This window comes from Triticum dicoccoides, chromosome 7B (assembly GCF_002162155.2).
Source record: "Triticum dicoccoides isolate Atlit2015 ecotype Zavitan chromosome 7B, WEW_v2.0, whole genome shotgun sequence".
NCBI lineage: Eukaryota > Viridiplantae > Streptophyta > Magnoliopsida > Poales > Poaceae > Triticum > Triticum dicoccoides.
The window spans coordinates 770032201-770048008 of NC_041393.1; the positions used below are offsets into that span (position 1 = coordinate 770032201).

The following is a 15808-nucleotide window of genomic DNA, read 5'->3' on the forward strand; positions in this document are numbered from 1 at the left end:
AATCCATCACATTTCTTTGCAAGCTTTCTCCCAAGTTTTTCAAACTCATCCACATCACATATTACAGACATTTTGTATGGTGGTAAAGCTTTGCTACTAAAAATCTCCCAGCTTTTCTTGTCATCTAACTTCTTTAGATGATGAATATAGGTTGCCATTTGAACATGATTTGCAACATCTTCCTTTCGTGTTGTTAATAGTACTCTACTACCATTAGTTGCATCTGGAAAGGCTTTAACCTTTCTATTTAGTTGCTCCCATGTATCTGTTTCCCACACATCATCAAGAACTACTAAGTACCTGGTTTGCAACAGAAAATCATGAATCTTCTGTCCAACCTCATGTTCACTAAGTTTACTAGTAGACTCATCAGTATCCCCCATAATTTGTTTCATAATATCCTTTAGTAAATCAATGCCCTTGTACTTTTGAGATACTGTAACCCAAGCGATTGTGCCAAAGTGTTGTTTCACTCTAGACGAAGTGTATACTTTTCTAGCAAGTGTTGTTTTCCCCGCACCACCCATAGCAACGATGGAGATAGCACCAAGACTCTTCTTTGTGTCAACTAACTTCCCCACTATTTCTTTGTACTCATCCTCGAAACCAACCATAACAACATCTTCAAACTTTTGGTGAATAGGACCATAATCTTGTTGTAATTCATCATCAACATCAATTTTTTCTATGGAGGTATGGCTCAAATCAAGAACTATCTTCAAACGGTTTGCACGCTCAAATATCTCAGATATCTTTCTTCTTATACGTTTGATTTCAAAACCAACTTTGTGAAGGGTACTCAAATCAGTTGGTAGGCGAGCATACCTTGTAATGGCACCCATGAATCCTTTCTTGAGCCTGTTTCTCCTGTGCATGTACTCAACGGCTTCGATGACATTGCCGGCCTCATACGCCGCATCTCTGATCTGACTCACCAAGATAGAAACACCTGAATCTCCCATCCTCTGTTTGCTGTCGGCATCCCTAAGGAAGCCTTGCAGCGAATTGAGGTCATCTTTCAGGAACTCCACTTCTCGGGTGACTCCACACAGGAGCGTGGTCTCCTGAACCGCAAGTGTGCTAACATTGCTAAGCACGGCACTAACAACTGATTTGGCCATCTCCTTGCCTTCGGCTCTCTTCTTGATCTCACGGATGGAATGCTAGCTTGATTGATCAGAGGCGAGGGGATGGAATAATGCAGTCGTGGCTTAGAAAGTCATGGTGTTTGTCTTGGTATGTGTTGTTGTTTTCAGCTTCGTGAGTAAGTAGAGCAGAGCATATAGTGATTGTAAATGTGATGGAATAATGAATCTTAGAAAGGGACACGAAATAATATGTCTTGTGCTCCTGAGGAGGGTTAATTAATTGGAGCTGTTCCTTTACTCTAAGATCAAGGCAATATTTAATTAAGGTGCTAATTAAAGCATGGAATCTCTTGTCTATATGCAAAGTTAATTATACGTTGCTTGAGATGGGGGTTTAGCATCATCTACCGTCCCTATTGTTCGACAGAAAGCACAAAGACTTCCACACCAAGGGTGCGCATGCATTTTGGAACATATTTAGTTGTGCACTAAGTGAGTGGAGTTTAATCTATGTACCGAACATATGTACGTGTTAGGTTACATTTGAACTTGCGATTAATGGAAGATTATGTATTCAAGTCGAATCTATATGCAAAGTTAATTATACGTTGCTTGAGCTGGGGGTTTAGCATCATCTACTGTCCCTATTGTTCGACAGAAAGCACAAAGACTTCCACACCAAGGGTGTGCATGCATTTTGGAACATATTTAGTTGTGCACTAAGTGAGTGGAGTTTAATCTATGTACCGAATATATGTACGTGTTAGGTTACATTTGAACTTGTGATTAATGGAAGATTATGTATTCGAGTCGAATCATGTAACCTTGGCATAACAGGATAGCTAAATAAAATAGGCATAAGTTTGCTGAAAGGCTAGATATAGATCACAAGAGACATGATCCGAATGTCGGCGAGCGCAAGCTGCAGGCATCAGCGGCAGGAGCGCTAGCAGTAGGTGGCACGCCCCACATGGAGTTGCTATGATGTAGTGGAGTGTTGAGGCCCAAGGCGTGAAGCAACAGGGTAGCAAGCCGTGTCTGCCTGGGCTGGGCAGGTTGAGGGGCTCCAAGGACGATGGCGACAAATTCTTCGCTAGGTCCTTCTCCTGCGGTATGTGATGGATGCATTCAAAGGCCACTGAAATATTATCTGTAATTATTCTACCTTGTATAAAAGCGCTCTGGCAATAGTTGGTCCCAGGAGAATAGCAGTATTATTCATCCCATGAAGAATGTCACAGTACTGGAAAACTTCTTTACCCCTTTAATTACCCGATCCTTCGTAATAAGTTGATGTTGTTTCTGTTATAAGTTTATACTAGCACATATACCCGTGCGTTGCATCGGGAGAGATTTTTTGGCGAGAAGCATTGGGACAGATAATTGATGTGTCCATCAAAACGCTCTCCACAACAGTGAGGAAACAGAGCGGAGAGATGCAGTGTTCTCGCGGGTCATGTTTGGTCGGAGTGGGGTTGGTCAGAGTGGCGGCCACTACCCAACTCGTGCATTTTTTTCCTTCAGTTCCGCCTCCCTGTCGAGGTTGTGATGACTTCCTTTTTTATAAAAAATGCAAGCAACTTTTTTTTAAAAATAGTTAAATTCTGCAAAAAGGCAAACAAAATTTGAAATACGAAGATTTCTTAAAATTCACAAACATTTTTTTTGAAAACAAGAACCTTTTTAAGGTGGAGAAACAAACATTTTTTTTAATTTGTGAATAATTTTTGAAAATTGAAACTTGTTTTGAACATTCAAAACCATTTTGAAAAATGTGGTTTTAATCACGAACATTATTTGAATTTGTCAACATTTCAATACAAAGGAATATTTCTTGAATTTATTTTATTTTTAAAATATAATTTATTTTATAATTCACAAACAGTTTTGGAATTTTTTTAAAAGAAATGCGAACATTTTTTGAATTACAGAAAATTTTGGAATGAGAATAGAAATATCAAGTTCCAAATATTTTTGAAAATGGGAACAAATTCTGAAATTCTAAATATTTAACAAAATTTAGAAAAAATGAATTTCTGAAAAAATATAAATAATATAAATAAACGGAAACTTGTTTTGAACATTCAAAACCATTTTTAAAAATGTGTTTTTAATAGCGAACATTATTTTGAATTTTTCAACATTTCAATAGAAAGGAATTTTTTGAATTTCGGTTATTTTAGAAAAGGTTTATTTTATAATTCTGAAATAATTTTGGATTTTTTTTAAGAAATGCAAACATTTTTTGAATTACAAACAAATTTGGAAGGTGAATAAAATTTTTAAGTTACAAATATTTTAGAAAATGGAAGAAATTTTGAAGATTTAAAGAAAAATTGTACAAAAAAGAAATTAATAAAAAATATAAATAATAAATTTATGGGAAGAGGAAAACATAACTTGGAAGGGAAAAAAGAAAGAAAAAGTAGAAAAAAAACATAGAAAACTAGAAAATGGGCCAGCCCAACATTGGGCGACCCATGCGAAGTTCCAACTATATGCCGCCTGAAAGTGCTTTATATCGACTAGAAGGGGGTGAATTGACAATTTTTACAAATTCGTCACTGAGGAAATGCAACTTGAGGTATTTCTTAAGTGACGAAGTACTAGCAGCGAAATAAGTACTCAGGTGCTAGCATCATGATGAAATGAAACAAGCACAGATCATAGGTAGCGTGTAAACAGGATAAGCAGACAGAAGACAAGATGACTGAATAATTAGGATTGAGGAAATTGAGAAAGTCTTCATTTAAAATCTTCAAACAGTAACGATAAAGTTCAGCAACACATGAATGAAGAATTGAAAGGGTTGAGGAAATAGAACTAGTAGCTTGGTGAGGACGATGATTTGGTAGTCCAGGTCCAACTGCTGTGACAGTTGTACGTCTGGTTAGAGCAGCTAGGTATTTGAACCCGAGGACACCCAGTCCCGAACATACAATCCTCGACGTATTCTCCTTGAGCTAAGGTCACACAAACATCGCCTAATCACTCGTGGTAAGTCTTCAGGTGACTTCCAAACCTTCACAGACAGGGTCACTCGGTGATCCATAATTCCTCTTGGATGCTCTAGACCATGACGCCTAACCGTCTGAAAGATGCACAGTCTTCAAAGGTAACAAGCGTTGGTTCCACACACGAACAATCTCTTCAGTGATGCTCGTACATCTGGCAGCAGACAAACGGCTAATTACACATCTGACCCAATTTACCCGTTCCTTGTTGGTTCGCTTGTGGGTTTATGTTAGGAGGCACAACTGTAAAAAACATGAGAAGAAAAGCAAAATAAAATTGTGGTTGGCTTGCTGTTGGTTCCAGTGCACAAACCATTTATTTGTGTGGATGGGAGATGTGCTGGTTTCTTTGTGCATACTCTGATGGCTGGTTACTGTCTATCTCTGTTTCTGGCTGTGATCCCACAAATTTTTTGTGGCTATTGAACAAGCTAATGTTTGAAATAAAATTATGTTCACAAGATATCAAGCTGTTTCTGGTATTCTCAATATTCAGAAATCTTTTAATGGCCAAAGGGAGTTCTGAACTCAGATCGCAACATATCTCTCATGGCTTGGAATTGCTGCATACGATCATTCTTTTTTGACCTTTCAAATTTGTTGATTGGATCTCGCCGCAGTTGGTCTCGTTGGTTAAATTTATGGTCAAAGTTAGATCGCGGGAAGCGTAGGCGCACTACATTGTGGAATGGAGGGAGTACTTAGTACAAGATTTGCCCTTTACTCCAACATCCCAGCAAGAACAAATTAAGGTGCTAATTACAGCAAGGAAACTCCCGTCTCTATGCAAAGTTAACTAATTACGTTGCTTTTTTTTAACGAAGACGCACGAAGCGTCCGGCTTTAAATTAATAAAGCCCCAAGGCAGCATCCACACACATTCCAAACCTTAAAAACCATAAAGACATAAGTTCCGCAGGCTCAACGTCCCGGCAAAGGTAGAGTTCCAACTAGCTAGAAAAGCATAAACATAAACGCGCGACATAGCATAAGATAACACAAAAGTCTCAAGCTTGATGTCCTTGTTGTCTCGATTTCACCATGCACAGCTTGATCTGCTCCATGATCTTGGTCATGCGGTCCTCGTCACGCTGATTCCCCAATGGCGCCCGAGCCTGTAAGAAAATGTGGCATTTGAAGAGGATATCAGCTGGGTGTGCAGGGAACTTGTGTTCAATGGTAATTTTGTTCCGCACCGTCCAAATCGACCATAACAACGCCCCAACACTATGCCACACCACCCTTGCATTGGAACCCCTCTGTGCCATCAGCAAGGTGAGTAAATCGTTGCTAGTTTGGGGGTTCCAATTCTGCTTAAAGGTATCCCTAAACATGCTCCACGCAAATCTAGCTAAACAGCACCCGAAGAAAACGTGGTTAGCGTCTTCCCCGAGGACACAAATGGCGCAAGTCCCGTTCGCCGGCCCGTTCCGCTTGGCCACATTATCAGAGGTTGGGAGGCAATTATAGAACATTTGCCACAATAAAATCTTGATCTTGAGGGAATGCCAGCCTTCCATAGCCCCCTATCCATGTCTAACAAATTCCCTCCGTCAACTTCTCATATAAGGATTTCACCGAAAATTTCCGGGAAAGCTGTGAGCTTCCAAGTGATAGCGTCATTTTCCTGGCTGAGAGTCCTCCACTTGAGGTCAGCCATGAGAGCGTTCCAAGAAGCGGCCTCGCCAGCCTCCAGCGTCCTGACAAAAGGAGATCGCCGGAGGGTGTACTCGAAGGGCGTCGGTGACCATAATGTTAGTGTCAGTGTCCAGTTGGTAAAGCTCCGGGTGGGATTGCCACAGCGGAGCTTGACCCCTCCAACAGTCGAGCCAAAACCGCGTTGACGAGCCGTTGTTGACTGTAAACTGGGCACCCACCATAAAGGCCGGTCTCACCGCTTGGATCCCGTTCCAAAACGACAATCCCTTCGACTTAGCCTTGAAAAGATTTCCGTCCGGGAAATATTTTGCCCGCAGGATATCTGCCCAGAGTCCCGACTCATTTTGGGCAAGGCGCCACCACCATTTGGTGAGCAGGGTTAACATTCATTAATTACGTTGCTTGAGATGGGGTGTTGATTTAGTATCACGTACACTACTCGTCTTGATGATGAGTTTCCACATGCATGCACACAATTATTTTTCATGTACTACAATCGTAGTACATGCATATTATCATGCTCCAAATGAAAGCAAATCGTTGCACTTGTTCAATCTCAAGAAGATGCGCCCTTACCAGAAAACTTTGAATAATATTTATATTTTTTTGCATAATGAAAGATAGAATGAGAGGATGTCATAGAAATAATACTTGACAAATAGTATTTTTTTTCCTTCCAAATTGGATAGAGTTAGAGGATTTTTGCTTCTGAAGAAAAACAAATCTCAAAGCTTCAGACAGTGAGGACAATATATGCAGTCCATATTTTTCTTGTAATGAGCTCTGTGCTAACTACTGTAGTCGCTATGACTCATTGTGGTTGTGGTTGCCTGCGCATATAGGATATTCTGGCTGCAGACAAACGCAATTTTTCCTGCTTTATACGTTGAAATGGCCGAGGATTATCTGTATCCATCTGACCCAATTTCCTTATCTCCTGCTCTCAGCTCAATCTCGCATATAGAGTACTTGATCAGACATGAGTCGATGGAAGAATCCAGTGGTGGTTTAGGAAGGCTTGGTGTTTGCATCTATAGTGCTTCTTGTTTCCAGTTTGGTGACAGAGCAGAGCAAAGTATTACCTTGGTACCAAATTACTTGTCTTAGATTTGTCTAGATACAGATGTATCTAGACACGTTTTAGTTCTAGGTGCATCGTATGCATGAAATTCTAAGACAAATAATTTGAGACGGAAGGAGAACATATTTAATATCCCGCTTCTAAGAAAGAAGATGCTTCCCTTTTGGAACCAGTTGATATGTTACATATTTTTCATTACGATCTTCCTTTATTCCAGCATCATCCTAAGTATCAAGATTGCATTTTAAAGCTACGAAGCTCCCCTCTGTGCTCGCATGATCTGGGGTTTTAGCATCACCTCACTCAGCACTACTCCATATACTCTCTAGCAGATTCCCAATAATTTTCCTATCTAGATGAGTGTTGTGCGCGATTTCTGGTCTTGATCCTGACATTGTTATTGGGCAAGAGTTTGTTCAGCAACTCTGTACTGATACGACATTCAGCAAATTATGGTATTATCAATATTTTGTATCTGTAGGGCAAAACTGATCTGCAGAGCAGTTTTCCTAGTGTTGTTTGTGATTGTGGACTTGTGGTCGTGCCCCTGGTGTGCTTATTGGACAATCTTTGTTTTTCTTTTATTTTCTACGGAAATGACAGGACATTTCAACTATCTATGGTATGCTGAATATTCTGCATGTGTAGCAAAACTTTGAATTTTGCATTGTAGTCTTGTAGAAGGGGGGATAAATGATAATACCTTAGGATTAGGATTGCTAGTATCAAAAGATAAAATAAAACAAGCATTGTAACGAAAAATAATTAAACAACTGTGCTGCAAGAAAATTAATTAGCTGGCATGGAGATATTCTAACTGCTGGAAACCGCTATACTTGATTCAGTTGATCAATTTTGATAGGAGGTTATTTGACGTTATGCAGCTCTGTCATCCCGGCCAAGTTGGTGGAGACGTGGGACATTTCCCTGCTGCAGGTTCTACCTTCCTGCTCTATCGATTTTATCAGGCAAAGAGTCAAATAAAAGAGGAAAAGGGAAAGCAAAAAACGTTACATGAGCATTATAAGCGTTAGCCCTCACCATGAAAAGGAAAAGACAGTGACGAATACATCATTAACCACAATTCATGAACGTGATTGCCAAAACACAATAATCCAAATAACCTGAAACAGTTATTACATCATCGTCTTGAAGCACCGGGATGCTACATATTGTAATTGTTACATTGGATTCAGCCAAACACAAGTAAGTACTTGATAAAAACGAGATACATACATTCAGAGCAGATAGTATCTCGTTCAAGGTAGGAAAGTTTTTGAAGTTCAAGGTAGGAAAGTTTTGGCATTGTTCCGTCCTCCATCCTCCACTCGGTAGAATAAAACCAATGAAGTACTAGCTCTCGTAATTGAGGAAATCTGTGGGAAGAGCAGGACATGGTGTCACCATTAAAACCCGCTAGCTTCAACACCACGAGACAGGGAAGCTTCTCCAGGATAGCAATTGGCTCTCCTTTGATAAAATTATGACCGATACATCGGGTATCCTCTTGGAAACATCTGACAGAAACATCAACTAAGTGGGGCATGTTTGCAAATATGTACGAGACATCCTTAACGTCCCAGGCCGGATTGAAGGATAATGCTTATAGTTTAGTCATTTGGCTCATGAACTTCACCTCATGGTTAAAGCAATATTCTATGCTTAAGGTGTGAAGATCGTTTAGTTGAACACTCCTTGCAGGTGAAAATCCACGAATGCAAACATGCCTTAGAGTAGGGATATGCCAGAAGGATTGTGGCATGGATCTTCGGTGCACGTCGGTGCCTCTCAGATCAATAGTCTGTAGGTAACTAGGTATAGGAGTTCTGTAATTGAAGAGGTGAGCTTCAACTCCTGACACCGCCACAACCTGAGGTATCTAAGGTTAATGCACCCATCGATAACCCTACAGAGATCTCTTATGTTTGAATTTTCAATGTGAAGAACTCTTAGAAAACTCATCTTGGGTATTGATGAAAGTTGAAAGCCGACTAGAGTTCGGAGATCAAGTCTTGTTTGTAAAAAAAGATCATTAGAGTTTTTAGGGAGAAACATAGAATTTCAGGGTATCAGAAGATGATGCATTAGCCTGGCCTGCACATTTATAGAGTGCATGCATATATCAGTCATAAGACACATATCACGAAAAACTGAGATATTTAAACACAAAATACAGTTATATAAAGAGGGAAGAGAGGAAGCTTGACCTGTAGTTTCATTGCTGACATCAAGAAAACCATCTTTTCTTGCTTCTTCTATGCACCACTCACATAAGATATCATGAAGCCGTATTTTTTCAATCCATCCATGTGCCTTGCTTCTATGAACAACTTGGACAATACTTCTTTGAGCCAACTCAGTTACATACATGTGTGCCGTTTCTTCAGGTTCATGATTTGCTATATGTTTTTTTTTGGAAATGGAGGCGTACCCCTGGCCTCTGCATCATAATGATGCATGCGGCCATCTTATTAACAATCTAGAATCGTCAAAAAAGTCTTACAGCTCACAAAGCGGAGCAGAAAAGAGTATCAAAAAAAGGAGAAGTACGAGCGAACCACGTCAACCGGCACAATGAAGATAAAAAGGATAAGCTCTCTAGACTCCTATCGTGTTATGCGAGCGCCATCCGAACCGGTTGAAGATAACCCGAGCTACCATCTCCCATTGGTTGCACCCAGTAACCAAAGGCTCCCTGGAGTCCATAGGAGTGAGTAAGGACCACGTACGGATCCAAGCTGTAGCTCTGAAGATAACCTGCAAAAAAGTTAAAGTGTGTTGTCTGTTAAAAATCATATCATTCCTACAGTTCCATATAGCCCATAATAGCGCACATATTTCAATCCGAATACGAGCGCTCCACCCCAGCTAACCACGTCCCAAACAAAGACGCAATATCAACTGGAGGATTAACATTAAAAGCTATATGAATCGTTCTCCAAAGTAACTTGGAAAGTGGGCATTCAAGAAATAAGTGTTGTATTGTTTCGTCATGATCACAAAAACAGCACCGCGAAGAACCTACCCATCGCCTCTTAATTAAGTTGTCCTTGGTGAGTATCACTTGCTTGTGAACAAACCACATGAATATTTTAATACGCAAAGGAATCTTAACTTTGCAAATGTGCAGCGACCGTGATAGGGGTCCAGAGTTAATGAGATCCATATAAAAAGATTTCACTGTAAATCTCCTATTCATAGTTAATTTCCAATGTATTGAATCCGGCTGATCGGATAGTTGAACTTCTATCAATCTCCGAACCAGGTGCATCCAGGCGGTCCATCTCTCACCAACTAACACTCGTCTGAATTGGATGTTCAAGGGAATTGTTTGAAAGACGGTACCGACGTAATCCTCCTTACATTGCACAATATTATAGAGTATAGGATATTGGATGGCCAAGGGCGTCTCTCCTAGCCATGTGTTTTCCCAAAATCTTGTTGACATGCCATTGCCAACCAAGAATTTTACCCTACGAAAGAACAGGTCCTTCGTGCACATAAGTCCCTTCTAGAACGGCGAATCAGTCGGTCTCATGGTAACCTGGGCTAGCGTTTTCGAATGCAGATACTTACTACACAAAGTTTGGGACCACATACCGTCCGACTCAGTCTCTAGTCTGTAGAGCCATTTGCTCATAAGACATTTGTTCTTGATTTCTATGTTTTCAATGCCGAGACCCCCTTGATCTTTAGGTCGGCAAATGATATCCCAACGAGCGAGATAGTATTTCCGCTTGGCCTCATCAGACTGCCAATAGAAGCGTGATATAAAGAAATCAAGACGCTTGCGAACTCCTTTTGGAACTTCGAAGAACGACCGAAGGAACATCGGCATACTAGTCAATACTGAGTTAATCAGGACTAGCCGACCTCCATATGACATAAGCTTACCCTTCCAGCAGCTTAGTTTTTTTTCAATTCGTTCTTCAATACATTTCCAATCTTTATTGGAGAGTTTACGGTGATGGATCGTTATACCCAAGTAATTGAATGGTAAGGCACCTGACTCGCAACCAAACAGTTGTCTGTATTTGTGTTTCTCATCTTTGGCCTTCCCAAAGCACAACACCTCGCTCTTATGAAAATTGATTTTTAATCCAGACAATTGTTCGAAGAGACATAAGATAAGTTTCATATTACGTGCCTTAGCCATATCATGTTCCATGAAGAGAATAGTGTCATCAACATATTGTAGAAAGGAAACCCCTCCATCAACCAGATGAGGAACTAGACCCTCTACGTGGCCATGCTGCTTGGCCCTGCCAATAATGACGGCTAGCATATCTGCCACAATATTGAACAGAAGAGGAGACAATGAATCCCCTTGCCGTAACCCCTTATGTGTCTAGAAATAGTGACCGATGTCGTCGTTCACCTTGATTCCAACACTACCTTTCTGGACTTGGGTATCAACTTGCTTCCTCCAAGTTTCAGTAAAATCCTTCATGCGCATTGCCTGTTGAAGAAAAGGCCATTTTACTTTATCGTACGCCTTCTCAAAGTCAATTTTGAAAATAACCCCATCTAGTTTCTTTGAGTGGATTTCATGAATCGTTTCATGTAGAACGACCACCCCTTCCAGTATGTGTCGTCCCGGCATGAACGCTGTCTGGCTCGGTTGGATTACCGAATGAACAATTTGTGTCAATCTATTAGTTCCTACCTTTGTGAATACTTTGAAACTCACATTCAGCAGGCAAATGGGGCGGAATTGTTCGATCCGAACAGCCTCATATTTCTTAGTAACAACGTGATCGTCCCAAAGTTAAGATGAAACAACTCCAAATGACTGTCAAAAAAATCATGAAACATAGGCATAAGATCATCTTTAATAATATGCAACATTTCTTATAGAATTCAGCGGGAAAACCATCTGGTCCCGATGCTTTATTCGGCTTCATTTGGGAAATTGCCTGATAAACCTCTTTTTCAGTAAACGGTGCAGAGAGAACATCATTCTCTGCTTCCTGGAATTGAGGTATATCATCGATCACAGATTCGTCCAGGGACACCGTAGATGAATTAGGGGGACCAAATAGTTTTTTATAATAGTTAGAAATGTATGACTTCAGTTTTTCATGTCCCACTATTGTCCCCTCGTCTTGTTCAAGCTGTATAATTTTTTTCTTCCTATGCTTGCCATTTGCAACTATATGAAAAAATTGTGTATTGTCATCCCCTTGGACAACCTTCATTGTTTTCGCACGCAATGCCCACTTCAGCTCCTCTTCTCTCAAGAGGGCCCGTAGACCTTGCTCAGCCTGGGACTTCGTTCGTTGATCATGAACAGAGAGAAGAGTGACCTCCGCCTTTAAGTCTAATTCCTCAATCAGTTGAGTAAGACGCTCTTTTTCTTATTTATAGATCCCACTCTCATTTCTGGCCCAACCGCGCAGAAATTGTCGGAGATGTCTAATTTTATTTTGCCGTCGCTCAACATGAGTCCTTCCACTAACTGGCTTAGCCCATTCTCGTGCAATCATCTCCATAAAGCCTTCTCGCTCAAACCAACTGTGCTCGAAGGAAAAGATATTTTTATTTGCCACATGTGTAGCCTCCCTCGAGTCTAGAAGAAGTGGTGTGTGATCCGAGATCGCTCTCTGCATCGCATGGACCGACACCAACGGATATTTTTGTTCCCACTCCACACTAGCAAGAACCCTATCCAACTTTTCATAAGTCGGAATAGGTAACGAATTGGCCCATGTAAACTGTCTACCTGTTAGCTCAATTTCTCCCAAATTGAGACTCTCGATAATCATGTTAAACATCATGGACCATCGTCCATATCTCTTCTCCTAATTATATTAAAATCCCCCCCAACTAGTATAGGCAGATTTTCATCTCCACAAATCCGCACCAAATTGGCCAAGAAGTCAGGTTTGAGTTTAGGTTGTGCTGCCCCACAAACCGCTACTAGAGACCATCGAAGCCCATCTAGTTTTGATCGCACCCTGAATTTGACCGAAAAATATCCGTGAACCACATTAAGCGCCTCTAAAGTCTCACACTGTACTCCTAGTAAAATCCCACCGGATCGTCCTCTAGGAGGTAAGATGTGCCAATCAAAATCTATACCACTGGAGAGAGTTTGAAGAAACTGTGATGTGAAATTATCTCGTCCAGTCTCCAAAAGTGCGATAAAGTCTAAGTGTTGTTCTATCGTTGTCTCTGCTAAGAATCTTTGTTTAGCCGAGTCTGCTAGACCTCTGCTATTCCAGAAAATTCGTTTCATAAGTCATCATGAAATTTTTTTCTGCTTAACTCTGGCACTTCTGCGTACCACCAATGTAGGGTAAATTTTCCTCTTCCAGGGCCGTTTGGGCTTCTCCTCAACTCCCCATGGGATAGAAGGATCGGTGACCGCAGAATCCCCCACCCCCATCAGGAGAGGCTCAACCATGTCTGTAATCTCCAAATCCTCCTCATCCTCCTCCTCCGCGGTAGGCAAAAGGTTATTACAAATATTTGCGAGATCAGCTATTCCTAAATTATTCATATCACTGTCACTCATTGGTTTGATAGATGCAAGATTTCGAATAATTTCAGAAGCCCTCTCCGCTTCTAAGTCTAAAATATCATTAATGGATTTGACGACCTCGGTTTGATTTGATCCCAAAGAAATTCCTAAGTCGTTTGCCTTATCTACTATTTCATTTTCTGAGAAGTGCAAAAGTGAACAACTTTTATCAATAGACGCACCTGTAGTAGCCTCGACATCACGAAGCATGGCGACCCTCTTGGCCCGCGCTAGCTGCAGGTCATCCGCATCCGACTGTCCCTGGATCCGATTGCTGACACGCCTGCTAGCCGACACCGGATCCGCAATCCCACCGAAGGCGATGAGCTCCTCCATGGTCCTCTCCTAATTAAGGAGTAAAATCCCGACTCCCACACCCATCCCCTATCGTCGGTGAAGAAGGGAAGGGCATGGAGGAGCGGATCTCAGCCGAAGGGGGATAGGGGGAAGAAGACCGGAGAGCCACCTGCTCACTAGTCCCTCTCCCCCTCTCCCCACCTGAGCCACTTAGCTCCTGGCCGCATTGTATGACAAAGTCCTGTGGGGGGTTACGACGCGGGACACCTTCCCGCACCTCACCCCCAGCTCCTCGCTCTGCATGGCGCGACCCTGCAAGAGGGTTACATCACGGGTGTCCTTCCCGCACATCAACCCCCTCTCGTCAAGGATCGCCGCCGGCGTGATGGGAGAGGAGCCACACACCTCCTGTCCAGGTGCCCCTCCCAAAGAAGACTGGCCCGCCGTCATGGTGGGAGGAGAGTGACAAACCACCTGTCCAGGTGCCCCTCCCAAAGACGACTGGCCGGGCGCCCCACTCGCAGCTACCTCATGAGTGACAACCAGCCCGGCCGGAGAGGAATCCATCATGACCTCGCCACAGTCATCGTGTCGCTCTAGTGCAGTCATCGTCTCGCAGGTCAGACTCAAGATCGAAGGCAACTCAAGTTCCGCCGGGTCGTCAGCCTCAACTCTGGTGCTCCATAACCGACTAGGATCTGAACTCGACCCAAACGAACCAAAACGAAGAGTGGTCATCGGAGTAGTGGACAGTGGCGCCTGTTTGGCAAAACTATCTGCCTTATCTGGTTGTGTCCATATCCTGAGGCTCATCTCCATCCTGGGAGATCGGAGTATCCTCAATATCAAGCTCTAAAATATAAGTGACTCCAGCATATGGCCATCTAACCAAATCCGGAATGTTGCTCAACACTCGCGAAACTGACTAGCAACCGCGCAGCCCCTTGTGCACGAGTAAAGGGCATGTCAACTTTTTCAGTCTTGCCAATCATCCCACCCAAGCTCCAATCAATCAGAAAATGCTTCATCAATTTTGGTGGTGCACCAATGAAACGTACCCACACCTTCTCTAAAGGTATACCCTCCGGTTCCTCCTGCTTCCACTCATCAAAAGCAATAATATTGTTGGTGCTTGGGACTCTACACATGCCCCACTTGAGAAAATGCATCTGATCCTCTTTAGTGGGAAAATTCACCTTATAAGACTGTCCCTCTAACTATTCCAAATGCCATGGATGGTTACCTGGTACCAAGTCACGCAGCTGTCTCACAATCTGAGCCTCAGACAACTGTCCATTAGTCACCCGGACAACTGCGGGGAAGGAACTCTCAACCATCTGTGGTAACGAGTCCACTTCTGGAGTCTCAAAAAATATCAGCTCCTTGCAACACACACCGAAAATGCTAATACCAGGTTTAGGACCAGATAGAAGTGGGCAATCTCCGGTAAGGTGCTGAGATTTTAGGCAATAATCGCAAAGCTCATTAGTGCACTCTGCCATAAAATGACCCGGTTCGCCACATATAAAGCAAGGCAACTTCTTTTTCTTAATTGCCCACTTCGAGAGTTTCTCTCCCTCCACTTTCTCCGGCCCTTTGTCAGACGTACCATCTCTGAGGTTTGAAACTCCAGATGCCGCCGGTACTGTCACCGCTGCCAGAGCTGTAACCACGTCAACCGCAGCCGCCGGCAACGTGGATGAATCTGTCTCTGTGTGCTCAAGCTCCTCCCCCGTAGCCATGTCTGCAGGCGGTGGCGGCGGAGGGATATGCCGCGGTGGAGGTGGGCGTCTACCTCTCCAACCACGCCGATATCCACCCCGGAAGCGATAGTTGGGTCTGGCAACGCCTTCCACAAAATTACCGGGCGGCCCTTGAAACTGTCCTGGACCGCCATCATTGTACCATTTGTGCCCACGACCGCCAGCGGAAGAAGAACCACGGTGCAGCCCCTCACCATATGCATCATTACCATCGTCTCCCCACCGCCCGTACCGGTTAGTATTCCATCCATCTCTGTTGTGACCAGTGAAACCACCACAGCCCTGAGCGCCACGACCCCTTCCTAGGGCCGGTACCTTGGCCACCGGCTGCTGAACCGGCTCACCCTGCCGCTACACATCATGTACAGGTGCCTGCGAGCTTG

At 42.7% G+C, this 15808-nt stretch overlaps 1 protein-coding gene and 1 pseudogene across 1 annotated transcript in view; both read right to left on the reverse strand.

The window, feature by feature from the left end:
- The window catches only part of LOC119341178 (putative disease resistance protein At1g50180), a 3132-nt gene extending 2011 nt beyond the window's left edge, over positions 1 to 1121 (reverse strand). Inside the window, exon 1 of the mRNA XM_037613049.1 lies at positions 4 to 1121. Within this exon, the coding sequence (XP_037468946.1) occupies positions 4 to 1121 (1118 nt within the window). The remainder of the gene's footprint in view (positions 1 to 3) is intronic.
- A 6795-nt stretch (positions 1122 to 7916) lies between these two features.
- Positions 7917 to 15808, reverse strand: part of LOC119339780 — a 12007-nt pseudogene continuing 4115 nt past the window's right edge.